Source organism: Lineus longissimus, chromosome 3 (assembly GCF_910592395.1).
Source record: "Lineus longissimus chromosome 3, tnLinLong1.2, whole genome shotgun sequence".
NCBI lineage: Eukaryota > Metazoa > Nemertea > Pilidiophora > Heteronemertea > Lineidae > Lineus > Lineus longissimus.
The window spans coordinates 5,349,028-5,375,151 of record NC_088310.1 but is presented as its reverse complement, the minus strand read 5'-3'; the positions used below and the strand labels follow the sequence as shown (position 1 = coordinate 5,375,151).

Here is a 26,124-nt window from a genome sequence, read left to right as displayed (position 1 = left end):
TAATCTAGTGTTGTGCAACACCACTATCTTCTGGTAAATGTGATCTGTTGACATCATCTTGTTCAACCAAGTAACTTTTGCCAGAACGATATGAAAAACACTACCATAGTCCAAGAAGTCATGAAAAATAACTCTAAGATTTGGTATGCCTACAAGCATGCATTTAGTCGATAAGCTGTGCCATGTGAGGCGAACACGAATTGTGCAGGATTGATGTTTACAACCATGAGGTACGATGTATAGTTTTATAACCAAGTTTCACTTGGTTCAGCACCTTACGAATGCTTTTGGATTTCCGGTGGGTTCCTATTAAGGTTTGTACACACTCCGAAAAGTGATAACTGACGTTATTACTGTAAACCTCACTGAATTTGCTGCCTTGTTTTTGATTTGATGTCAACTCTTTTGATTAATCTCATCGAATACAGGATTATTTCAAAGGGCAACACCTGATGGTAAACATTGTGGGGCTGCTCATTACACTTGACATCACTTTGAAAGGAAAAGTGCTCGCGTGTTCAACTGGAAAACATTCAAAATGTCATCACTCATCACATTCAGTTGACCACACAACGAAATGATGATTTTGATTTATGTAACATCTAAGACACGGTAACATATTTAACTGACGAGTGTCTGGTGTTGCGTTACCATCAGGTGCTGCCCATCAACAGGTGAATCGGCCTACGGTCAATTCATTATGCCATGGCCTGCTCAGGCTCCTTAAAAACAGTTATGCATGTTTTGACCACTCTGCTATAATCTGACATGCTATGACGGCCCGCATTTGTGTCTTGACATGCATGACACAATGGACAGCATGGCGTCATCAGAGCACGTATCGTGCATAATTGACCACGAAGTTTTCCGTTGTAACAAAGTGATTAATCTGTATTTCAACCATATTTGTCATGTGTCAGCAAAAACCTAAAGGAGTTAACAGTTCATCAATTTACTGGCCGATACAGAACAGCGAACCATTCAAACACTGAGGACATTCTGCTTCAGAGACTAAAAGAACCATCTGCCAAATAGTTATTTTCATACTCGAGCGAATATAGAAATTTTCAAAACTAAATCGAAATATATGTTTTTAAAGCTTTGTTCTTCAGCTAATTTTACATGATAATTGAGTCAGTGCTTTAAAAGGTTCCACAGCCTAAAACAATTAGAGCAAAACATTTGATAATTGAGCAAGTGTTTTTCTCCATGATAAGTTTGCTCATCTTACTAAACTGGTAGATTGAAACAACGATCATCCACTATGATGAAGATTACTGAAGAACAATCAGGTGGATTGGAATGAAATTGTATCATTTCTGTCCAAATAATCAATAAATGCTAATTCTTTGGTACATTAGTTCTACAAAACGGAATGAAAATGCATACCCTGTGATTTTCTGGCTCATCACTAAGTGTGAAAGGTCAGTAGCATGGGTACTGCCAAGCCTGTTTTTATGTTGACTTACATAATTCAAGAATAAAGGACAGTTTGGGATACATAAGAAAGACTATAACACAACATCTTACTTTCTGAGTACAATCTCAGATACATATCTGTAATGCCCTCTTCACAAGGACTCTGTCATTATGTGTAGTGATGGCCAGCAATAACTTGAATTATGCTTCATTTTACAATTACTCTTAGGCCTTTCATATCATGATCATTTCAAATATGTTAGTTTTCTTATATAATTGTATTCTTTCTTTCATACAAATATGGCACTATAAAGGTTTATACACCCCCCCCCCACCCCCATCGTCTCTTACACTACATATAGATTCCTATAACAATCAGTGACTAGAATACAGTACACCTTAACCTTGGGAAAGCCATGCAACAAATTTCGTAGCAGCACCGAATTTGTTATATGTGGCAAGAGATTATCATAAGATGGTACAAAGAATTAACAAAGACTAGTCTTAAGTAATTCTTGATGGTGCTGACAAAGCCTCTCCACTACAGCTGAACATTACTTTTTGAAATTATGAATCCCCTTCCCCTTGACCCTCCCTCAAAAGCATTTACTGACAGAGCAATTGGAGCATTCCTCGCGAGTCCCAGAACCCCAAACTAACACAGCAATCGGACTGTTCCATTATCAGCACCTAGGAGAAGGAAACGATTGAGCGGCAAGATATTCATGGTCGTCAGGACTCCTCTGAAAGTATCTGATCTCAGCTTGGTACTAGAAAAGGACGCCTGACTGTTGACTGATGTGTAGACCCCAACCCGATTGCCAGTCGTAGCTGAAATAATCTCGTTCTTGTAGAAACTGAAACAATGTACTGGTTCTGTCTGACCCTTGAAGTTACAAATGATCTTTCCATCGTCTGTTCCCCATAATGACATGGTGTGATCAAACGATGAGGTTATGAAACTATTGCTGTTGTAGGCTTTAATCTGAAATGAGGATGGTGAAGAGTTTTATATTAGAGTTTGGCATCCACAGCTGTGAGCTACAACTATTGCTGTTGTAGGCTTTAATCTGAAATGAGGATGGTAAAGAGTTTTATATTAGAGTTTGGCATCCACAGTTGTGAGCATCTATTGCACGAAATTATGGTACATCCAGGTCAGTTTGAATAAGCGATTCCCTCTTTGGCTCAGGAAAGAGGACATCACATGCTATAATGTTTCTAACTTGGCTGGGTCACCTGGTCTTGTGTAGCAGCCCGGGTTAAAGAAATCTCAGGTTTACACCCCATTCAAATGACAAGGCATTTGATCTAAAGCAACAGCATTATTCCCCACCTGTAGTATCTCTCCTTCATGGCCTTTCCAAGTCCCCAGCAGCAACCCAGTCCTCACGTCAAGGATCGAGATGATGCCAGTTGAGTATCCTATAGCAACCCAGTTACTGTTGGGGCTGACTGTCACACAGCGGATCAATCCTGCTTGGGCCATGGTACACTTGAACTCCTGGGCGTAACTTGTCATACGAACGTCAAGGAATCTGAAGTGGAATGCCATCAATAAGAATAAAGGGAAAGACAACTGGCATTTTTGGATGGGCCTAATGCCCTTCCCTCAGTTACCAACTAAGATTAAGGTAGCCCTTTCCGGCTCTCTCAACAGCACTGGTCTCAGTCGCCTAAGACTAGATCATGAGCCCTTGAAATATATCATGGTCTGCAAAAAAGTGAACAGAAACAGAAGCAGGTTTAATTTTTTGCTCACCTGAGAGTGCCATCTGTTGTTGCAGTAATAAGATTGGCCGATGGAGCAGGCATGGGAGCCAGGACTGTGACTGGCGCATTCTTGTTCGTCTCGAAAACCTTAATGCCCATCCCAACAAATGGATCCCACAGCTTGAAAAGAATGTAAATAGTTCTCAGACATGATAACAAAGCAAATTGGAGCCGATGTTGCAAATTGCAAAAACAAAGGGGCTTGAAAACATATCTGTTGACAGTTTTCCTCACAGAACTATTTTAGGGTAATTTCAACACTCTTCTCCTCTGACTTACATGGACAGTGCTATCACACGTGGCCGCCACTCGTATCGACTCTAAGAATGTCACAGCGAAGACTGACTTCTTGTGGGCGGTATACGTCCACTGGCAACCAGACCTGCAGATCAAAACAGATAAGGTAATCAAATATCAGAGCTTTCACGGGAAGTGTCACGTTACATATTTACTGCAACCTACACAATTGATAAGAAACTTATAGAGCAAAATTTGTGGCACATTCTGAATAACCTAAAGAATAACTAAACAAACCACTTACTTCATACTTCCATCACCATTGCTGCGTATTGCCCAAAGTTTCACTGTCTTGTCCTTACTTGCAGTGATGAAGGAATTCTCATTGTCCATGGAGTAGATGGCACGGACACTGTTCGTATGACCTAAAGATGATGACAATAGTTAAAGAGGTATTACTATGCAGTGTTCTCCCACTACAAAAAAGGATGCTCTTTCACTGTCACCACACTCCCAATATCATCATTCGTCTTTTTGGAGTCAACTTTTTTCTACAAAAATATATCAGCTCCTCACCTGAATATGTCTGCAGCTTGATCTGTTTGAAGTTGAATGTGCTGCCCTTTTCATCGAGACCTAATTCATGCTCCCAATAAGCAAGCCAGTTTCCTTTCAAGTGACGGGTCTTGTTCTTTTCTATCTCTGTACTGAATTTAAAAAAAGGAACAACGATGACATTTTATAGAACAAAAAAAAGTTGTAACGACTGATTTCTCAATAGCGCTAGAATTAACACCCTGATGTATTCCACCCAAGTTGGTCCTGTAAAGTATAATACAAGAAGCTCCAAGAGTAAGCATGTGATGAATAGTGACCTACCCTTACCCAACAGCATCTAGTTTATCTCGTCAACTCAGAATGAACAGGCCAGTCAGTGTAGTGACTGAGCTTTCATGTAGCATTGATGATGAATGATATCAAGATCTTTCATGATAAACTTACCTCTTCAGTTGTGCAGGGTTAGGAAGTTCGAAGACTTTGTGCCCCATTGGACCGTCAGTCACATCAGGGTCTTGTTCTTTTGGTGCTCCCTCTTGAATGGTGATCTTATTGCCTTCAAGTGCAACATTCTGGCCAAAACTTCCGCTGCTGATTAGGTCATCATCTTGATCCGGCATCACTTGGGAATTCAGGGTAACTGAAAGTTGAAGTCAGACTCACAGTTCTCGAGAAAGAAATAATCTAAAATGGTGGTGAATGAGACTATAGTCTCTCCAAGACATAGTCACACTGGAGAGAAGTACCAGTAGTAATGGTTGCAGAGCAGGCATGCAATAGGTAACACTGGAGTGTTCTACTTTCTCATCAAATGAAATGGAGATGACGTACCTTTTTCAACAGGTGTACCCCAATCAACAAACCAGTTTACAGTTGGAGTGCCGGCACCTGAAATGGAATAATCAGGTTTTGTCAATAACTCTTCCTAGCATTCAATCCCATCTTGTAGAGTTACATTTGATATGAACCTCTGAGGCCTTCAGTCTCCAAGTTCACCAACTACAAGCATTCAGCCAAACATTGTTGGAAACTTGCACTAGAGATTGTTCTATATGCAGGATTGGAATAGAGTGTTTTAGGCGGGTGATCAAGCTCAGATCTGAATTCTCTAGCCAAAACTTACAGCTGCTTTCCTCATCGCTAAACCTGTCTTGTTTCTCAACCTGCTGCTTCGATAGTGCTTCATCATGGCTGGCACACAGGCGGCGAATCAGGTCATCGTTAAGTAGGTTCTGTTCCATGTGGATGCCGCCAGCTAGCTTACAGAAAGGAATGTAGGCGGTGTGGGCAAGCTCAGGAGTGAAGGTCCATTTCATTTCATCAGAGATTCTGTCCCTTGGGTTGATAACAGCAGTTGGTGTATTGTGGTTGTCATCGTCTGAAACAGCATATACTTCTTTTAGATATACAAAATTGCACGCAAGAGTCCGGTGAATCTATCAGTGTTAAAATCCATCAACAAAATCCTCACAAATCTGGGAATAAGTTTGAAATCTGAAAAATTATCTGACCTCAACCCACCTTTTTCCTCAGAAACAGGAGGAGATAAGCTGTATTGGAATGAGCCATGTGAGCCGGCAATCTGATCCAGTCGTACTGGCGTTCCGATCTTGTATTCCTTCGTCTTTGAGTCCATCTTTATCTCACAAAACACGTTGTCTTCGAGAAGATCTGACGTTGGTTCTAGAGGAAATGGCAAAATATTTGGTTTTCAATTGATAGTTTGGTCAGACAAGAATCACGAAAAAGTTTTAAAATCCCCACTTTGGCACTTCAATACTCCTGTAGATTCAGGATCCACCCGACCAGGACGTACAGAGTTCGCCTTAACCGTGCTGTACCAAAACTTATGTATTATCTGCTATCAAGTGGAGACATACCTGAAGCAGACATGATAGCCTGCCCATTGGAAGTAGCACCCACTGTCTCCTCAGTTTCAGATGAAGGTGTTCTGTAACTGAACACTCGGTCAAACGACGCGAAAAATCTCGTCAACATTGGCGTCATGTGGTTGCGTGTCATCTCAAATCCTATTCTCAGGCCAATCAAATAGAGGACATCGATGAATTTGTAGCAAATGACGGATCGTGCGTGGCCTCCACTCGGGAAACTGACGCTACCAGAGGATGCTAGGCGTAGGAGGGGCAGCATGATGTTGTTAAAGATCATGTCCTGGAAAAGTGGAGAATTTGTTTTGCTCAATGCGGAAACCAAATAGCAGTCTTGAACAATGAGGAAATTGACTTTTGATAAATCCCAGCAGATGGCACTGTGGCTCATGTACCTTTTCGAGGCCAGTGCAAACATCTTAACGACACTCCAACAGCAGTGCCTATAGCAAAAGTAACCTTGACGTAAGGGATATCTCGAGACCATGCATGCCCAACATTGATACAGCAGAGAGTATGACATGAATCAAACTTTTTTGCTATTAAGTTTGATCTTTGTGTAAATCTTTGTGCTTTGAGAAAAATTTGACAGGAAAACGCACAACTTCACTCACCTCTAGGTTATCCATTAACGTAGTGTCGGACAGATAAGGCAAGATATGGGTCAACAGCGACAGAACACCCACAAGTCCAGCCTCCGACCGACTGTTGAGCTTCCTCTGTGCTATGGCAACCATCTCTATGGCGTGCGGGAGGTACTGCAACATGATGACCTGTTCGCCATAAAGAATCGCGATGTGAGAGAGACAGTCGAGGATGCGAGATGCGTTCTGATCTCCGACCACTTTTCGATGACTCGCAGACATCGCATCATCTGAAAAAAAACAAGACTACAATGATATTCATTTAAAGCAGACATATTCAACACGAGTAAAAAATCAGCAGCAACTAGACTTAATGCTTGAGCTGCAGGACCCTCTACCTACCCTGAACGTGAATGAACACCATCTGTTCATCTCCAAGATAACACAGCGCCAGCATTCGCAGCAGATTTCGTGACAGGAACTTTGCCGTAAGAAGTGGGCCGAGTTTGTGGGAGAACCATTTCACAGAATCTGCCGCAACGTCGCAGATGTTGCATTCGGCTGCACTAGTCGACTCCATCAGACTTGCGGTGAATTCTTCCGTCTCGCTACGAACGATTCGACGGGACACACGAATCATGTCATCACCATCAAGAATGTCTTCTTCATCCACGGCGTCTACTATGAAAGGGGAATACAAGCCATTAGTAAATAAAACTGCTTGCTTCAACAACCCTAAAAGATTTACTACACACAAAATACTTGTAGGAAGCAGGACTTTACAATAGAAAGACAGCCCTGGACTTAAAAATACTCAAGGCACAAAAGCACATAAGTTCCAATTTCTATCAGTGATGTTTTAGAAACTTACAATCTTCTGTATCAGAAAACTTGTCATTTTCCTTGCTGCCAGTTGTTTCTTCACCATCAGTACTGGGTATATCGACAATATCATCCATCTCCATCTCATCATCGAACACTGAAGACTCTCGCCTCTCCTGTATCTCTCCATCCATGCTCCCAATGCTCCCAGACTCATGACGCTCCCGACTAGAATCGATTAACCTCGACACGCTATGAACAGATAGTCTCCCAACGCTCTGAGAGAGGGCATCCTCAGACTCATCACTGTCATCGTCATCTTTTATTTTTTCCTCGCTAGAGTTACTCTGCTCATCCTGACCTAATTTGTCTAAAGGAGCTTCTCCAAAACTTCCCGCATCACTCAGATTCCGTTCCCTGTCCGAGGGTGAAAGTGATCGCATTGTCTCTGCTTCTAACAGAATGTTATCTGCTAAGTGATCATCAAGTTCATATTCGCAGCTTTCAGGGGAAGTCTCATTTGGTGTCTCTACGGTAGCGGATGCAGGAGGAGAGATACCGTCCTTTTCAGTAACTTCGACTAGTATGTCTAGATGATTCGAATCAGCTCGCCTGACCTTGGAATGTGCTTCTATCAGTTGTCGTTGCAGCTCTGATTCAATTTCTGCATTGGAAAGCTTTGCCACAGGAGTACGGGGGGTAATTAGGGAATCAACTCGATCATTTCCATTAGCTCCTGAATCCAACATATCACATTCGCCCGGAAAGTCTTTGTATCCTGCGACAGCTTCAATAAGCAGCGTTGAAAAGTGTGCAAGGAATGTCTGCAGGCCGAGACGGATAATTAGCTGTTTTAGATACGACCGATGGTACAGCTTCAGATGCTTTTGCGTAGAGTAATCCCCGTCATACAAACGCATCAATGACGGCAATAGTTGATTAGCTGTCTCCTTTGGTCCCAAGGCTCGAGCAATATGGTTGAACAGGGCCCACGCCGCAGGCACAGTAGTGTCCAAGTTATCAAACATCTCTTTCACATTTGGAAGGATGAGATCAATGCCTTCTTGACCACACTGACTCAAAACGACAACCAAGTATTCACTCATCGTGTAAACCTTCTCCCGCTGAAGTTGCAGAATCTGCAGATTTTTCCCCTGCAACTTCAAGTCACTTTCGGCAATCTGAGCAATACGTTCATCTTCTTTGTGCAACTTCTGGAGAACTTCGAAGAGATCCTTGAAGTAGCTAGGAAACGGGAGTGGACTTATGACCGGGTGAAGAAGTAGCCCAGGTGTCGGGCTAGGAAGGTCACTGAATGTGTATGGTTTGTACGTGAAGAGTGGCCCGCTTTCTTGGCACTCCTCGGGGTCCCAGGGACTGGAAGGTTCTAGCAAATAGAGAACAGCTTGGCGAATAGGTCTGAAATAAAGAGTTGAATTTCACTGTCAATGATTTAATTACACAACCAAATGCAGAGAACTTAGCAGATAATTAGATTCGTGGGACTGTGGTGATGAAGTCACAGGATGGCATCTATTCAAATATTGTCTTCTGCATTTATCGATTTGTCACCTATAGCCAATAGAGCATGCCCTCCCGCTTTGATTATGAATTACCTTGGTATCTCTTTCCAATCTCTCATAGTGAGCTGCCTGATGACCTGGTACCTCTCCTTTAGGGAGGCTGTGGAGCTGATCATCCGAAGCTTGTGGGCCATGAAGACTTCCACCATCAGACACCCAAACTCTTGCATGGTACAAGTCAGGATCTTCTCATATGGGTCTTCCTTTGGTGAAGCCTGAAACGGAAGTGTTCATTGGTATGAGTTCACTAACTAAGTAATAGTTGCTGGTCAAATATAGCACCTTTTATGGATGAAATGGACGTGGACTGGAAATGTATTGCTTATTGTACTGCTTCTGCAACCTACTGGTATAAGGTTTCTCATTACATATTGACATAGAACCATGATAAAAAGACTGTATTTTGCTCACGCTGACAAGCTGCTCCTGAGGAAGTTTCAGCATGGTCTTGGAGGAATATTCAAACAGGTTCTCAATTCTCTCCAGGAGGGCAAGTGGGTTGTAATTATCTGGTAGGATAATCTGCTCACCGTCACCTGTGCGGGAGCGGGGCCTGAAAAGAGATAGATAGTAAACCTGAACAAGTCTTCTTCGCCCTTGGCATGACAAACAGATCTGCTACAGTCACACGCCAACTGTGAGGTCTGAACCGGAGACCTCTTGCCTCCAAGCTGATAGTCCGAGCCACTAGTCCAGTGGCTCCTTTCAGGCATTGATTAATTTTGATACGAGTAGATTCGGAATGTAACTGACCATAAAGACTGAAGAAAGGGGTAAAACTAAGACGGTAAACAGTTGTAGTGGAATTAGGCCTTCACTCTATGCCACTGTCCTTTATCTTTTAGATCATTTTATCAAGGCTCCTTACCTCAGTTCTGATAGAGTAGAATCCTTCTCTGCATTCACTGATACTTCACCAAAAACTTGCAAAGCTGCAGTCAAGCTTTCTAAGTCCTTTTTCAAGCTGCCGTCATCATTCTGTGAAATAGAAATTCTCTTTCAACTTCCATAACTTAGAGAAAACAATCTACTGCACAGCTTATCATACCTCACAAAGTACATGCCATATGTTTGGGAATTTACTCACCTCGATGACGCTGGGTTTCCTCTGGAAGTCCGGCGCCCACTGGGAAGCGAATGTCTGCTTGCACACCCTCTTCGGATGAGGTGTGGTGAACAGTTGAACAACCCCGTGATTGGCCAGGTCAGTATGCTGGTCGACCAACTGGAGACAGACGTTCTTAGCCTTTACTGCCGATGTACCACTCAGCTTAAAGATGAGAATTTTAAAGAATATCAAATTAGGATTGGAATTAGAATTCAATTTGAACTTAAACTATTGGAATGAATACTCTGCCCTTAGCTTTATATTTCATGATGAGAGACTTGACCTTCCCACGTTACTCACCTTGCAACCAAAGGTAAGATCAATCCAGTGATGCAACTTCTCCGAAACCTCAGCACTTTCTAAGACTTTCATATGTTCCCGAATGAAATCCTCTGGGGAGGTGCACCACATTGGAACTTCCAGGTTCGGTAGATCATCATGGATAGAAAAGAAAATGGTGGCATCTGTGAAGAACTCTGGGATGCATTCATCGGGCGTCCACCCATACATCCGCACCATATTCGTTGGATATTCGTGTGGTACCCATTTTTTTCTCACATGCGTGCAAAGAATGTTTTTTGATGTCCGCCGAGCTTTGTAAACGTAGTAGGTGATGTCGGATAAGACATCGGATATGTGGTGTGGAATGTGAGGAATTCCTTCTCCAGAATTTAACATCGAACCATCAACATCGTACGTAATGTCTAATTGGCTGTCACCTTTGTTTAAACGGAACTTAGACAATGTCAGGTCCCGGAGATTACCCCCCAGCCGTGTGAAATCTGTGACCCACGGAAGAACGGGGTGATGGTTTGGATCAGCAATTCTCCTACCAGCCAAGCGGTTTAGAGTCATTAAGTACTGATAGTTTGACAAGCTACCATGAACCCAGTCCTGTACTAAATCCGGTATATTTTCTGTGAGTGGAAACTCTGGAGTAAGCGATGTTACATTTGCCGTGGTCTCATTTGCTGGGGACAATCGAATACTATTATTTTGAGAACTTTCTGTTGCATTTTCTATCACAGGGCACTGCTGGAGTATACTTCTAACACTAGGGAGGGCCAGTGACACCCAGAGTTTGTCATCAATAAGTAAGTCATGGAGTTGCAATTTTCGAATCGACCGTCCACTTTCTAAACATAACTTTATCAACTGAAGTACTTGGTACAGAATAAACGACGGTTTGGCGTAGGATTTTTCCAAAATGGCAGGACTGAATGTGAGGAGGTCATGCAGTGTGTAGGTGACATATGGCTGGAGGACATAAAATGCAGTCTCGGACTCGAAAAGTGCTATTGCAGATAAGACACTAGCACTGTCGACAGGTTTTGGATAGAAGGTATAGTGACTTGGTCCAGAAAGCTGGCGTCCCAAGGCTTGTGGCTGGTATTTAAAAAAAGTGGCGAGGCTTTCTCTAATGACATCATTGTAGGGCTGAAATGGAGAAAGAAATGGATCTCAAGGTATCAATACCAGAGCAAGATAGGGAAGGAAAAGGGCAATTTCTTAGTGGCTCTAGCTCTAAATTTACGGCTTTTAATGCCGTGAACTTTATGTCACTGAAAGGCCTTCCATTTTGCAGTCTTACAGGCCTTTTCTCTGACAAAACTGGTACAATATGATAAATGGATAATAAACTGACCTTTTGTTGTGTGGCCATTGTCTCTTCTCTGTAGTGACAGTTGTAATTCTTGTGACTCTCAGCCCAGCTATTCTTGTAGTTTTCCTTACTAAGAGTAGACATCAGGTCAATATAACCCATCTCAGGGTCAATGGTAGGCTTGGGCTTGCCACATGGACTGCAATTGCAAAAAAAAAACACCTTTAACATGATAAACTATGACTTTGAAAAAGAATATTCCCCCAATAATGTAAGAACGCTTGTTGCTATAATTTCTTAAATCAATAGACATGACAGATGATAATACAAAAACTGTGCTGGAACCAAGATGACTTTTGAAAGTACAACTATTTCTCACCTAACTTATTTGAAACCTAGGTACTTCTATTCTACAATCCATGTGGCATGTGATATTTCAAACCTAACCAAATAAATTCTTGAGCAACCCACCATGACAACAGCTTGTCTTCCTTCTTGATGACTTTGATGGTGATTCTAGACCATGGCTTGGGGACGACTTTACAAGAAAGTGCCAGGTATGCCTCAATATCATCACTGTCAATACTTGGGTGGACAGGGACAGTGACTCCTCCTTTGCCTCTGGTCTTCATGCATCTTAGCCAATCCTCATGCACCTGAAAGAGTTGTCATTTTCGTCAATCATTTTCAATGTCAATGTTTATCGCATATCAATTACGATCCATGAGAATGGATACCATAAACAGGCCACTGAATAAACAACCCAAAAAATCAATTTAGATAGTAAAGACATACTATATGTAGAAACAAAAGTGTCTTTTGTCAGAGGGTGGTGCACCTTCAAATCCCGCAACAGCCACCCAACTGGGGCTCCGATTCTTTTATCTTGTTGTACATGTACAAACATGCAACACAACATACATTGAAACACTGTCAATGATACATCATGAAGCAACTCAATTGGCATTTTCCCCCAGAGAAATTTCCGATGCCTCATCTTAATTTGATAGACTGTACCAAACAGATGTATCGAAGACGTGTGGAAGTGACATTTTTTATTGTATTTTATATGACATTTGTCTTTCTTCTTGAACATTTTCAACTGACCAATGCTAAAAACCGGCGTTCGGACAGAGATCGGCATTGAACCTCCAATAGCTTCAGGTCCTTTTGGATGCCCTGGAATTCATCCATCTCTTCTGGCAAAATTGGAGTCGTTGAACACTCCAGGAAGCATAGATTTAGTTCATTTTATCGACAAAATTGACAAAATCCAGGAACAATGCAGCCATTTTGTTTACGACCTTATCCGCCTCGCCTCCAGGAAGATATTTTTTCACCCATATCTCCCTTGTGTACATTGTGTAGTACATTACAAACTGAAGGGAGACTAGGTTGTAAATGGCACGTCGGTAAAGAAGCCATCGCGAAATGTGACATTCATTATTTTTCTAAACTCAAAAATAAAGGCGATTATCTAGCAAACTAAGATTTTGATGAGTCTTATTATTGCACATTCACTTAGTATCTCATTCATGGAATTACTGTGAACAAGTTGAAGGTGATCAAATAATCATATCTGTTGAAAATTATCGAAATGTGTCTGAAATCTCACCAAGTGTCAAAAAATGTTACAGGGTGTTCCAAAAATACAAAAATGCACTGAGCTTTGATACATGTATATTCACAACAGTTGACATCTCATCTGTCGGATGAAGCCACAACAAAAACCAGCAGCAAACAAAATAGAGTCTCTGATCGTCCACCAGCCGACTGGTGCCATTGTCAACTATTTCGTGTGATTGTTTGCTTTTTAATCTGAAGGACAGTCTATCGAAAGACACACTGTTCTTTCAAGCCTGACCATTAGGTATACCTAAAAAATAACACAATTTTCCCTAATCTAACCTTTCAGGATGAACCAATCCAACTTTTTATCTTCCGTCACTCCGACATCCATCGACAACAACTCCCCTCGAGACAATCCTCCTTCAACCTCAGCTGGCAAGTTATGTTTGTACGAGACCGTATTGAGGCATTTGTTTGCTCCTCACTCTCTTAGTCTAACTGAGTTGGCAAAGTTTTGCATAGTTGTCAATCAAGTACCTGAAATCATATTTTTCCTTTTGTAGGGTTGCATTACCTTTTGGTGTCACCTTGTCATTGTTCTTCTTCTTAGCATTTGATTTTCTTTTATGGCTATACTACAGGTGAACACATGGCCCCTGGCCATTTCATTTCATCTAAATTTCATGATACACATTCCTCTCTCTTTACTTCAGGATATACTTTCATGACATCAGGCTTATCTGATGGTTTGCCCCAGAATATGTTCCAATCAGATGAAGCTTCCTATTATGAGGACATGGGTGAAGAATCCTCGTCACAGGTGAGAAATCAGAATGTGCCTTTCAAAGTCAATATTCTGTTGTGCTAGGATTATTGTACAAAATTCAGAACTTGATTGCACCGAGCCCTTAATTTTTCACTGAAACTTTAAAATCAAGTTATATGGCAATGAATCGTTTCATGGCAAGAGAGTTCAAGGGAGGGCCTTTTGTGAATACAAAATGTCTTTTGGTATTAGTGAAACTTAAAAGGTAAAGTTTATTTTACAGGAAATGAAAAAAGAAGGAATCAACTGGTCCAGCAATTCTCCACCTTTTGTCAACTACTCTGGTGCAATACCCAACACAACATCTAGCCAAATGGGAAACCCTATGAGTGATACGCCTATTCCTACAACGTTTTGCGGACCCGATGTGCCAAATTCTGGCTTTTCCAACACCACATGTGTACTGAATGACACTATGGAGTACGAAGATTCTCACAGCAGTGCATCTCTCTGTGATCAGCGTGCAAGATTTTTACGCACAGCCCAGGCTTTGAAGGATTCAGGCTTAATTGGTGTGACAGTGCATCTCGCTAAGATTTTAAAGGAAAATGAGGATGCACAAGGTGAGCTCCAACAACTTAAAGAGGAAACTAGAAACTTTCTTATAGATGTGCTCAATAATCCAGAAAACACTGATCTTAGACCTTTTTTTGAAGCCAAGGGGTTTATCCCTCCAAGGACTTGACTGCTGAACTTAGGGACGAGAAACTTTAAAACAATGCTCCATAGTAACAACTGGGTGTGACTGGATCGCGGAAAGTGTGGTCAGATATTATAAGCAACTATTTTGGTATTGTACGTGATATGATATTGGAGGTATTTTATGTATACACTGATTATTATGTTTGAATGATTATTGTTTTATATCCAAATAAATGTTTTTATGCATATCTGTGCTTTGTTGTTACTTGCTCAAATGGCTGCATACCAAGTTGTGTGCCTGTCAGTGTGGTGGTGTTGGGGCCCCCTGGGTTAACATGTTTCCTTAATTTGGATATCCTCAATGACTGAACTCCCAATTGACTTTGGTTACTGCACAGGGACTTGACCGTATAAGGTGAACAAAAAGCCAAGAAATAAGTTTCAATTTCTGCTTAAAAGCTATATACTCACTCAATAACAAACAGAGTTACATTATCTTTAATACAGACTGTAAACCATGGCAAAGTAGAACCAGCAAAACGACAGCCCTCGTATGATATCCGTCTGCCCTTAAAAGTGACTATTACAAATGTGTTTGAATGCATATCCTTCGACAAACTATCCGATAAAACCCTAAATAAAAATGTCATCAAAAGTCTAAATCCCAATCAATTGTCTGTTCAACTTCTTTTATCGTGTAACACACTATAGTATCTCCAGGTTGAATCGCAATCGATTTATCGCTAAAACTTAGTCCACATTCCACGTCGAGCTTGATGGAATCCACCTCATTCTTGAAATGCTTCAGAGACAGTAATGACCCTGAAAAAAGAAGAAGACACAGTCATCCAAAACCCTCACTAATAAAATGAAATGGCCAGGGCCATTGTGCTCACCTCATGTGGAGGAAAGATGGATAAAGAGCATGGTCTTGTGTCATGTAGTGTTAGGTTTGATGTAGGTCCAAGCAATTACAATTTCCCCAAAATGGCCAATTTACAGTACATTCGACCTCTGTGACCTTGAAAAGTAGGTCAAATCAAAGAAGACCCGGGTGACACATTGAATGGTTGTTAGAATTAGATGTACCTATGATATAAAATTGGTGCCAATCGGGCAAGTCATTACTAGGAATAATGGCATTTTGAAGAATTTAGGATTTGGCCCCCTCCCTGGAGGCCAAACGGCAAATCAGATCGCACCAAACTTCGGTACCTGAGATCACCTGACCAAGGGGTACATGTGTACTTAATTTGTGATCAATAGTCATTGCAGTTAAGAAACGTGCCATAGTAACGGCCTGACGGCGAATTTACGCCATTTGACCTCTGTGACCTTGACAAGAAGGTCAAATTAAAAACCTGTGTGACATATACTGTATGGTGGTTAGATGTACCCATGATATCAAATTGGTGGCAATCGGGCAAGGAGTTAAGGAATAATCACATTTTTAAGGTTTTTGGATTTTGCCCCCTGGTGGTCAAGTGGTGAATCATATTGGACCAAACTTTGGTCCCTGAGATCACCTGACTAAGGGGTAAATGTGTACCAAATTTGGTATCAATAGTCATTGCAGTTTAGAAACGTGCCATCGTTACATCCTAACGGCTAATTTACACCATTTGACCTCTGTGACCTTGAAAAGGAGGTCAAATCAAAAACCCGGAGGATATATGATGCACCTTTGCTAGAAGTACCTACCATATTTTTTTCAAAATTTCCCGACTACTATTAAGGGAGATATTGCATATTTTCACTTTTAACGTTTGGCCCCCTGGTGGCCAAACCATGAAACGAATCGGACCGAAACTTGGTCTCCCAGGTGTCATTACATAAGGGTACATGTGTACCAAGTTTCAACTCAATAGCTCTAACAGTTACGAAACGTGCCCTGCTAACGGACGACGGACGACGACGACGACGACGACGACGACGACGACGACGACGACGACGGACGACGGACGCCACGGTATGGGATAAGCTCACCTCTGCTAAGAGGTGAGCTAAAAACAGCAGTTGTGTACATGTACATCTACTTCACAAAAAGGGATTTGATTTCTGCGATGCACACTTAAGTCTCTTGTATGAACTTTTTCTTCAGCGTTTGCTCTGCACTTAGAGGGGTAATTCCCCAGGGACAGGAGAACTTTTTTGTGGGCCACTACGATTCAGGGCCATTGGGCTTATTAGCCCAGACACTCCATCTATGGGCAGGGAGAGAAGTCCCTTATTATGAAGTGAAATGTCCTTGCATGAGATGCAAAGGATTTAACGGTACATGTAGTAGTACAGATTTCAATCGCCTCAAACATAAGCATGACTTTCCTAAGAATATCAGCCATTGATCACAGAATCTGATGATGCACGCTTCTGAAATTAACGTTCAGTTTGACAGCTTCCCATACCTTCATGCACCACCTCTCCATTTCGAACAACTTTGAATTTCTCCTTTCGCTGGAGGACACCCTTTGTACAGCGACAACCACCGACTAGTACTTTCTTCTTCCCGTCTTTCACTTCAAATATCTGTTTAACATCAGCCTCACCTGGAAAAAGGATACAGAAATGTGCATTTAGACGCAAGTACGTCTTTGACCTGGAGTTACATTAGTTCTTGGTATCACTAAATGGTTTACCATAGAGTGAAAACTTACCAAGAACTTCATCAACTTTTTGTAGTGGCAGTCTCCCTGTCAGACTAGTCCGCAAGTCATCAAACAGCCTGTAGATCACATTATGACACTTTACTGGAACTGACTTGGATGCCGCAATCTTCTTCACTACCTCTGGTACTTTAACATTGAAACCATACACAATACCTTAAAAACAAATTGAAGGAGGAAGCAAAATGAAAAGATGAGGTTATGAAAGTGCCCAAGGCTGTGCATCAGACCTGTGGCAGTGATGGGCATCAAACCCATCATGTTCTAATCATGGGTACCACTATAACCACAATACTAAAGGCTATTATCAATGATAGAAACAGGGACTATAATAAGTCAAAAAGTTTCAGGTCGAAGCTAATACTAGACTTATTTATTAATCCAGTAAAGCCATGTTAGGAACTTGCTGCTGAATCAAGAGAAGCAAGCAGGACAAAGTGTCTTGCTCAAGGACAATGAGGTTAAGCATTAGTTGTCCTAACCCATGACTTTCCAATTATCAGCCCAGCTTTCTAACCAAAATACCACTCATGATACTTACCATTAAATGATGCGGCCAAGTCAATATCATTTTCTGTTACATTCCCAACTCCATAACTAATTATATCTAGGCGGCATTTGGATGATTGATAAGAGTCAAGGGTATCCAAGATGGCCTCTACCGATCCATCCACATCACCTGAAAGGGTTAATTTAAAGGTCATAAAATCCTCATCAACATCCTATACTTTCTAAAAGAATCTCAATCATGGCATTCCGGACAGGTTAAAAGCAGTCTAAATGGATGGACAATGGACAATGCACATTCATACCTTTTAAAACCATGGCAAGCTCAGGTCCCTCTTTTGTATTGACTTCCTCTTTTGTCTTAGCATATTCTCGTCTCCTTTTCCTAAACAAGCCAGCCTGTAGTCTTGCCTTTCTCTGGTCTTGATAGACCGCCTGGTGTTGTTCCCGATTCTGATCGATGACCACCTGTGCTTCATCCATTTTCTTATCCATCAGCTTGTCTTGACGCCACTTCACAATTTCTCGCGCTCTTTGCTGAAACCAATCAGAACACATTAATGAGGAACCGGCGCGATTTATCCGCCGTGTGGCGCTGCAATCGATCATACCAAAACTCTCCATTTCCAATGCATTATCATGTTATTTCTGAGCCCGAAAACGATCGCTTATTTTCGACCGATTTCGGCGACGTTTGCATCTTCCTGTTTTAAATCTATTGAGCTATCAGTTTCTTAAGATAATTTTGCGGAAATATGCGCAATGTCAGTTATTGGGCACGTTTTCTGTTGTTGAAATCCTGTGCAAAAATGTTCGCAATGGTTTCCCGTGATTGACCTCATGCGACGTCAACAGACCAGAAAATGACGTCATGGCGTCAGAAGGTACGATCGATTGTGGCGCCGCCACTGGCATTTATCTTAACGCCGGTTCCTCATTACTTTGACTAAAAGACTACATGTATGGCCTCCCTCACCAGAAGACAGTAACATTGAACCAGAGTATGAACAAAGAGAAACGGCACTGTACCTAAACAAAATTCCAATACATGACCTCACTTACCTCTGTTTCAACCTGAAGAATCTCATCTCCAGCAGACGGCTGCTCCCTCCAGCCTATAATTTCCACGGGCGTCGATGGTGGCGCCTCCTGGATTGGTTTGCCGCTATCATTGAACATGCCTCGCACCTTCGCCCATGCTGTACCAGTGACCAAATAGTCACCCTTCCTGAGGACCCCTCGCTGGATTAGTACAGTGGCCAATTTTCTGAAATCAGGACAACGGGAAAATAGCCAACCAAAGGACTGAGGTGTAGAAATCTGTGCAGTTTAATTTTCACAATACATTTTTGCACTTTCAGAGTTTTACAAGGAGGCCTTCCCAATTCCAAATATTTTGGCACAGTATAAATGTGCTATGAAACCTAATGCAATGTGCTGTAGAGAGATGTATACTACATCTCACAGACACCAGTCTTGTAAAATGTTGTCATGTTTCACGATCATTACTGATGTGTCAGTAAATGTAAACAGCTCATAAAAACGGCTACGCTGATTTATACAGCATTGAAATCTTCAAATATCTACATATTTTCAAACCAAATCAAGGTGAAATTATCATGAATTAGCTTACCCTCTTCCTGGATCTGTCTTTGACTCGATGACCAACCCCTCAACAAGACCAGTTGGATCAGCCTTCAGGTCTGACAGTTCAGCTAGCGTCACAATTGCCTCTTGTAGTTCAACTAGATTTGTGCCCTGCATATCAAAAGTTATAGAATTGAAATGATCAACTGTTTCAATTTAGGTGATTTTATTCTGCCAACACAATATTAGAGAGAATTAACATTCAGGAATAAATGATAGGGACACAGCCATTATCAACACTTAAATCATTGAGACCAAGGGAGTCGAAATCATTAAGAAACTACATATAGTACTGGCACAAGAGCATGAACATATCTTACATGTAGTTTGTTTATCAAAGGACTGAATTTGACTGGGTGGGATGTGGCACTTATGTATTTAATGTAGGAATATCTGAGGTATGTATCAACCAACCTTCAAAGCTGATACAGGGACCGCCTGGACGTCACCACCAAAGTCTTCAAGCTGAATGCCATGTTCCATCAGCTGCTTCTTCGCTTCTTCCTAAAGAAGTAAGTAAGGCAGTAAGGGATAATGAATTAGAAGAAAGAACTCATGGACAACACCAATCTGATTAGAAAATGAGATAAATTGCCTAAATATAGGGATACGTTATTCATGCACATGTGGGCCATTGACATGTCTTCACCTGTAGTTCCACCTGCCAATAATGGTGCTCAAGGATAACTTCCCCATAGCCAGGTAACCATCAACTCCAAGGTGGAGAGAATAATGTAGGGTTAAGGGCCTAAGGACACAGAGATTATATTACAGATCACTTACCACATTCTGTCCCGCTTTATCGATCTTGTTCAAAGCAACAATCACTGGAACTGAAAAATAAATTTCAAATGTCATGAAATTTGAATAAACGTCCTACAGCTTAGGTTTTTCATAGTTTAATGCTTGTCCTTTTGAATGAACTCCCTTTTAAAAATTGATCCCAAATTTAGACAGAAATATCCTCTTGCCCGAATAACTGAGGTTGGCGAGTCTGAAAAAATCTTCTCAGCAGTGTCCTAGTATTCTTACCTCCTGAATCTTTTGCATGTTGTATCGATTCAATACTCTGGGCCATCACGCCATCGTCAACGGCTATGACTAGAACAACGATATCTGTCGCATAAGCACCCCTTGCCCTCATTGCAGAAAATGCCGCGTGACCAGGCGTATCCAGGAAGGTGATCTTTTCCTTGTTGTTTGGGAGCACAACTGCAAAATTTGGCAATAAACTCATTTATTTGATATACAGTAGTACACTGCTATCATGAACAAGTTTGGATTGAATATGCCATGCTTGAAAGCAGGAGATTTGACATACGGGTATGAATTGAACCTTGACTTAAAGTTGGACCAAAATTTGTGTACGACTCACCCGAAAATGCTCCAATATGCTGTGTGATACCGCCGAACTCTTGATCCACTACATTGGTCTTCCTCAGGGCATCTAATAATGTTGTCTTCCCATGATCTACATGGCCCATGATTGTCACAACCGGAGGACGACTCACTAGCACATCATCTGCTGGTGGAGGCCTAAAAGGGACAAGACAATAGTCAGGACGGAGGCCACATACTGTACATGTAGCCAACTAGGTTAAACCACATAATATGGCCCCGGTTTGAACCAACAAGAGCCCATCTGCATGTATCAAGGATCATTAAAGAGGCTGCTCAGAAATGAAAAAGAGAAGTCAGAGTGATAATGGTGTCCTCTTACATGTCAGGACAAGAGCAGCGGACTGTTTTAATGTGACCAACGACAGCCCCTGCACTTCCCGACCAGTATTGCATGCAACATCTTTCCTTCATTCTGACATTTACTTACTGTCGTACAGCATCTAAGTTCTCCTCGATAATCACAGACTTAGGAATCTTGATCTGGTTTCGATAACCACATTTTTTCAATATTTCTTTAATCACATCAATTTTGTCAATCACTGCAAAATAACAAAACAAAAATTCGCTCATAAAGTTGGTATCTGTCACTGACACATGCTGTGACATGCTATACTAATGTCAACAACAAATATGCATTGCCATTTATCAAAGTAGCACCTAATGGGACTATATTTATTCAAGAAACTTAACTTTGGAAGAAAGACTTGTCAAACATCAACTTTTCTTATTTCTTACTTTTTAAACAAGTTGAAAAGAAGATTTATTATTCATTTTATAATCATGACTACAGACTACTTACCAGTGTCAGGTCTGTCATATTGATTAGTGTTCGGAATGAAGAAAAGGGCTTCAAACACATCATCTGTAAGAAATGACACAACTCGCCGTGAATGAATGATTAAAAAAAAAAAAGTCTTGTGAGAAGGGCTGCAAAGAATCTCTGTGGCTGACATGTCTGAATTTTACTTTTGTTTTCAGGAAATTTAGCGAAGATCTTAAAGCGATCATTTGAATGATGCATCTTAACTCATCACGTTTTACATTCACAAATTGATCCGCTCATTTTCTTCTCAGTTTCTTTTCTATATTCCTTAAGTAGTTCTGTACCTGTATCTCTACTCATAAGATCAGCTACTTGTTGAATGGTCATGTTGGGTCGGATGTTGAGGACTTCGCCAGTTGCAGCCTTGTGCCTACCCTTCTTCCTGATATTGATTGGCTTTCGCTGAAAATAAAGATATATATTAGAGGTTGTGTATACTCCACACTGATTTTTCTAATTTCAGCAATTAAGACCTGACAAACTTTTGAAAAACACCATGCCTACTCCCTTCATCAATTTAATAGGGAGCCCTTAAAGCCTAACTGCTAATTGTTGCATCCTTAACAAGTTCATCATTGCTCAATCTGCTATGAAGTGGAGTGCATTGGGGAAAGAATATTATCATACCTTCTTCTCTTTTTTCTTGGCAGCTAGTGAGGTCGACACGTGGAACAATCTTTGCTGCTGCAAGAATGCGCAGAACAAACATGGAACCACTTTTTCATTTCTCAAATTCAACAAGCTACATCTTTCCACACTCAGCAGTTTTGAAGAGCATTTCAGATCACCGAACCAGCGCAAAGAGCATGAGCTGATGATTGTCTGCAGACTTGGCCGTAAGAAGCTTCGACACTGCATTGCTTGAAGAATGTCCACAGATTATCTTTGCATCGGTGACCTGGAACAATACTGACACTTTAGATGGCGTCCACATGATTAGGCTTTTTAATCACTACATTCCCCCAACTGTCAAGAGTATCCTTTACACTCGATCTGGCACACTCAAGAAGAGCAAAGCCCAAGCCCAAGGCAAAGAATCATTTCAACTGAATTTATGTCAAGCCTGCCTATCACAGCCGAGTGAATAGCTGCTGATCAAATGGCAGTTAGACACATGTGAAGATCCCATATACCAGTAGAGTATACATGTATACCATTGCCATAGGAACATGCATAACACATGCATAGAAATCATCATCATGTATCAACAGTCACAGTCGTGACAGTCACAGTGTAAAATGTACACCGAGTCATACACTTGCTTCTGTACCACAATAAATGAACCAAGTTTGGGCAAATACCACCATATTTCTGAACGAAATGAATACATATGTTTGGGTACAATACTAAGTAAGATAGAAGGTACGAAATCGCATTGAAATATGCAATTAATTAGAGAATATTTTATCGCAAAACATTTACACATGAAAAAAGTCGTGAACCGGAATATTTTTATTTATTTTTTGTTTTATAAAGCGTCGAGATATATATTTCCAGAGTGACCGTGTAGACCACGTCCTTTGATGTTGGGTTTCTTTTTCTCCGAGGAGGTGAAGGTGAAAGGCCTGAAATCGCAACTCTCGAATTACATCACGCCGGCTTATGACACATGGTGGCCAGAGAAACTTGTCGTCAAGGCAAAATATCATTCCTATAGGTAACAAAAAGTCTTCCTTCGAATCACCCTTAGAGCAGAGCAGGAACGCCTACCCTGCTGACGTAGCCTAGCTATTGGGCCTCAATTCTACCGTAATTAAATTCCGGAGGCAGTCCACAATAAATCGCCATAATTCGTCTTCCCACGGGGATGACGAGGCCGATCTAGTTAAGTAAATGTTAGATAAATTATACACGTACCGTATATACATTGTACAGTGGAACCTCTGTTAGCGGACACCTCTCTATTAAGGACAACCTCTCTAATATGCCGGTAAAGAGCAAGCTCTAGTGAACTCACACAACTGTTTGGACACTAGTTTTGGTCCCAAATTGGTTGTTTCCATTCAATTTGACCACTCTAATCAGGACACCTCTCTATTAATGACATCACTTGTCAGTCCCGAGGGTGTCTTTAATAGAGAGGTTCTAATGTAGTTATAAAAAAATCCCTATCATTATTGAATTGCGCTCATTGGCCCTATAGATGTGTTATAATGATCAGTGGCAAAACTATCAGTTTCAAATTATCCCGCCTTTTGAGTGACCCATTTCATCGCGGTGCTCGGCCATTACTGGTATTATTCCCGTGTGCGAAGAATAAAATCGATAGGAGAGACCATTGAACAAACAGCTGACAGTGTAATAGCTGTGTCATAGTCTGATATAGTGAATAGCTGTCCACAAGAAGCTTGTTTGAGCAGAGCGTGTTATCTAGGCCACATTGCGGTGCGTTGTATCACCATAACCGACTCGAGAAGCATACCTTGTGGTAGGTATATACACGTTCTATCTTGCATGGCTGGTAACCTTGGCGGCGTAACGATCAGTCCAGTGTTCATTGCACTAATGCGCTGCAGCTTAGCTTAGCGTTTGTTCGAGGCCGAGTTCGATCGAGAGGCCCGATTGGCGATTCATGCACGGCTATGCCGACTTGACTTGTACATTCCGAACGCAGTGATGTGCCCACCTCTTCTCCCCAAATACGTTCTCGATGCATGACGAATTGACTGCCTCGGGAGACTTGTAGACTCCTAGGGCAGTTCATTCGTCATCCTATTCATATGTTGTCTCATGTTGGGGGTTAGAGACGAGGCGGGAGACGAGGCGGTCGGATACACTGCAACCAGCGGAGAGTTGCCCTCATCGGCAGTCGGTTGCGTTTCAATATTAAGGGAAGCCGGGGGAGGGTGAAAATATAGCCCTTCATGACAGACAGCAGACCTGGGAGTATAGCGTCATGCGTCACAAAATGCTCCGTAGAAGCATTGGTGTCCTTCCAGGGCAATCTACGATGTCGTTCTGAGGATATCCGGGGTCATGTTCGCATCTCTAGACTCCTTTGCCGTCCTTTTCGTCATCCTAATCATCTTTCCTTTATGTACCGATCGACAGGACGAGGCCGGTTTACTGCGTCCGGAGTGTACGCTTCTCCGCGGCCCGTTTGTGTTCCTCAGGATGCATAAACGCTGGCATGACTGGCGTGGCAGTTGTATTATCTTTTTGTCGTTTCAGAAACCTTCAATCACAATGACAGGTATATTCTTTAAGAACCTCCTTACTGGCCTCAAGTGCACAGATGAACAACTCGAAAATGTGCCCTACCCGCGATTCGAACTGCATACCCACATTATGTACAAGACAATTCAAGCTGGGAGCATCCTTGGGATGTGTTTATTCGGTCCAGCAGTAGGTTTCGCCCGCGGGCGGTCTCTGGATGCAGCCAGGGATGGAGCCATTTCGGGAGCTGTTATTGGTGCAGGAGTGGGCGTCGTCGCCGGACCACTTATGACGGAATTGCGGCTAAGCGCCAACGACATCACACCCTACACAATATGGGACAGGAGCTATAGGATTAGGTACAACACCGGCCAGTGTCGCACCGACAGGTTTGCAACGTGGGGGGCGCTGATCGGCCTTGGAGCTGCTTATTATTTTGGCACTCCTCTACTGAATGGTACCATCCTTGGCTTCAATGCGGGGACTCTTAGTGCTGGAGTATACAACATTGTGCTCGTCCATGGGGAACAAAGGCTGGCACCTAAGAGAATTATCAAGAAGAACTAAGTTAGGGACAAGAATAGAAAGGGCTTTACCGACAATTATAACCTGTACGTGAACTCTTACGTGATGTTCAGATGAGAAGTAATGGAGGGCCGTAATGGAGTATGAGTGATCGTTTTGCCAGGCGCGAATGCATCTCGTACAATATAACATGGTCCGTCACACCGTATTAAGGATCATTCAACTCCAAGCCGTATCACTGCAATTTACGTACATGTAGTCGCAACTCAGTTTTCATGCCCACCCGCAAAGAAAAATAGCAGCGTGTGCACCTGACAACCAGTTCGACATTTACTGTACGTATGACTCATGTGACTTTGATGAATTTGATGGGCCGAAAAAAGAAAAAAAAGTTGCATCCGAAATACTAAACCTGAGCCTGATTAATTCAAACATCGTTATTCCTCAGCGATAAGAGAGGGAGCGTAACAGTTACAGTGACCATGGTACGGTTGTCGTTCAAAACAAGTTTTATCACAAATGCCGACGTTGAATTAACCTGGCGTCTAGTGGACTTGGATGAAGGAGATAACTTAACGCCGGCATTAGTGACGAAGTTCTTTTGAACTACCAGGCCAGTCTGGACACACTGACCTAATGATCGACATTCTCTGAGATACAGTCGCAGCGAAAACTTCAGGATGTGGAATAAGTGTAAAAGAACCAGCTAATCTGGATGTCTTCCCTTTTTACCATGTTTCGATATTTCGTTTAGCTATGGTTGCATAAAAAAGGGAAGCATTGTCAGAT

General features: G+C 41.9%; 3 protein-coding genes and 1 long non-coding RNA gene across 5 annotated transcripts; 2 read left to right on the top strand and 2 right to left on the bottom strand.

The window, feature by feature from the left end:
- Positions 1-1,755: 1,755 nt before the first annotated feature.
- On the bottom strand, positions 1,756-12,861 carry LOC135485506 (WD repeat-containing protein 81-like). The gene is made up of 22 exons (XM_064767602.1): positions 12,684-12,861; positions 12,048-12,232; positions 11,619-11,775; positions 10,274-11,410; positions 9,953-10,135; positions 9,734-9,843; positions 9,277-9,418; positions 8,899-9,080; positions 7,332-8,701; positions 6,863-7,141; positions 6,491-6,750; positions 5,868-6,159; positions 5,509-5,670; positions 5,111-5,365; positions 4,819-4,875; positions 4,432-4,627; positions 4,006-4,136; positions 3,734-3,854; positions 3,472-3,574; positions 3,182-3,312; positions 2,756-2,957; positions 1,756-2,404 (listed from the first exon to the last, which is right to left on the bottom strand). The coding sequence occupies exons 1-22, from the start codon at positions 12,768-12,770 to the stop codon at positions 2,075-2,077; spliced, it is 6,072 nt and encodes a 2,023-aa protein (XP_064623672.1). The 5' UTR covers positions 12,771-12,861; the 3' UTR covers positions 1,756-2,074.
- Positions 12,862-13,007: 146 nt separating this feature from the next.
- Positions 13,008-14,829, top strand: LOC135485508 (uncharacterized). Of its 2 annotated transcripts, XM_064767604.1 has the most exons (4): positions 13,008-13,137; positions 13,492-13,580; positions 13,859-13,965; positions 14,195-14,828. In XM_064767604.1, the coding sequence occupies exons 2-4, from the start codon at positions 13,493-13,495 to the stop codon at positions 14,654-14,656; spliced, it is 657 nt and encodes a 218-aa protein (XP_064623674.1). In that variant the 5' UTR covers positions 13,008-13,137; position 13,492; the 3' UTR covers positions 14,657-14,828. The 2 variants fall into 2 exon arrangements, with proteins under 2 accessions (XP_064623674.1, XP_064623675.1); XM_064767605.1 differs by lacking the exon at positions 13,008-13,137 and having other exon boundaries at positions 13,419-13,580; positions 14,195-14,829.
- Positions 14,830-15,109: 280 nt separating this feature from the next.
- LOC135485507 (translation initiation factor IF-2, mitochondrial-like) lies at positions 15,110-23,117 on the bottom strand. The gene is made up of 16 exons (XM_064767603.1): positions 23,077-23,117; positions 22,282-22,552; positions 21,939-22,056; positions 21,631-21,693; positions 21,259-21,370; positions 20,806-20,966; positions 20,463-20,642; positions 20,214-20,263; positions 19,845-19,934; positions 19,417-19,541; positions 18,846-19,050; positions 18,089-18,320; positions 17,818-17,955; positions 17,268-17,432; positions 17,019-17,159; positions 15,110-15,435 (listed from the first exon to the last, which is right to left on the bottom strand). Exons 2-16 carry the CDS (start codon positions 22,510-22,512, stop codon positions 15,263-15,265), a joined length of 2,184 nt encoding a protein of 727 aa, XP_064623673.1. The 5' UTR covers positions 22,513-22,552; positions 23,077-23,117; the 3' UTR covers positions 15,110-15,262.
- Positions 23,118-23,880: 763 nt separating this feature from the next.
- On the top strand, positions 23,881-25,855 carry LOC135485504 (uncharacterized). Its single transcript, XR_010446580.1, has 2 exons — positions 23,881-24,082; positions 24,826-25,855. It is a non-coding gene; the product is annotated as an uncharacterized LOC135485504 (long non-coding RNA).
- The last annotated feature ends 269 nt before the right edge of the window (positions 25,856-26,124 follow it).

Bases quoted from the DNA above. Each gene is read 5' to 3' on its own strand.
- LOC135485506 (XM_064767602.1), bottom strand. From the start codon at position 12,770: ATGGATGAATTCCAGGGCATCCAAAAGGACCTGAAGCTATTGGAGGTT. The intron at 12,233-12,683 runs GTCAGTTGAAAA...CAACTCTTTCAG, and splicing joins AACGCCGGTTTTTAGCATTG to GTGCATGAGGATTGGCTAAG. The intron at 3,855-4,005 runs GTGAGGAGCTGA...CATCATCTTTAG, and splicing joins CAAGCTGCAGACATATTCAG to GTCATACGAACAGTGTCCGT.
- LOC135485508 (XM_064767605.1), top strand. From the start codon at position 13,493: ATGAACCAATCCAACTTTTTATCTTCCGTCACTCCGACATCCATCGAC. The intron at 13,581-13,858 runs GCAAGTTATGTT...TCTTTACTTCAG, and splicing joins TCCTCCTTCAACCTCAGCTG to GATATACTTTCATGACATCA. The intron at 13,966-14,194 runs GTGAGAAATCAG...TTTATTTTACAG, and splicing joins GTGAAGAATCCTCGTCACAG to GAAATGAAAAAAGAAGGAAT.
- LOC135485507 (XM_064767603.1), bottom strand. From the start codon at position 22,512: ATGCAGTGTCGAAGCTTCTTACGGCCAAGTCTGCAGACAATCATCAGC. The intron at 19,542-19,844 runs GTTGGTTGATAC...TTTGATATGCAG, and splicing joins TCCCTGTATCAGCTTTGAAG to GGCACAAATCTAGTTGAACT. The intron at 19,051-19,416 runs GTAAGCTAATTC...TCCTGATTTCAG, and splicing joins AAGACAGATCCAGGAAGAGG to AAAATTGGCCACTGTACTAA.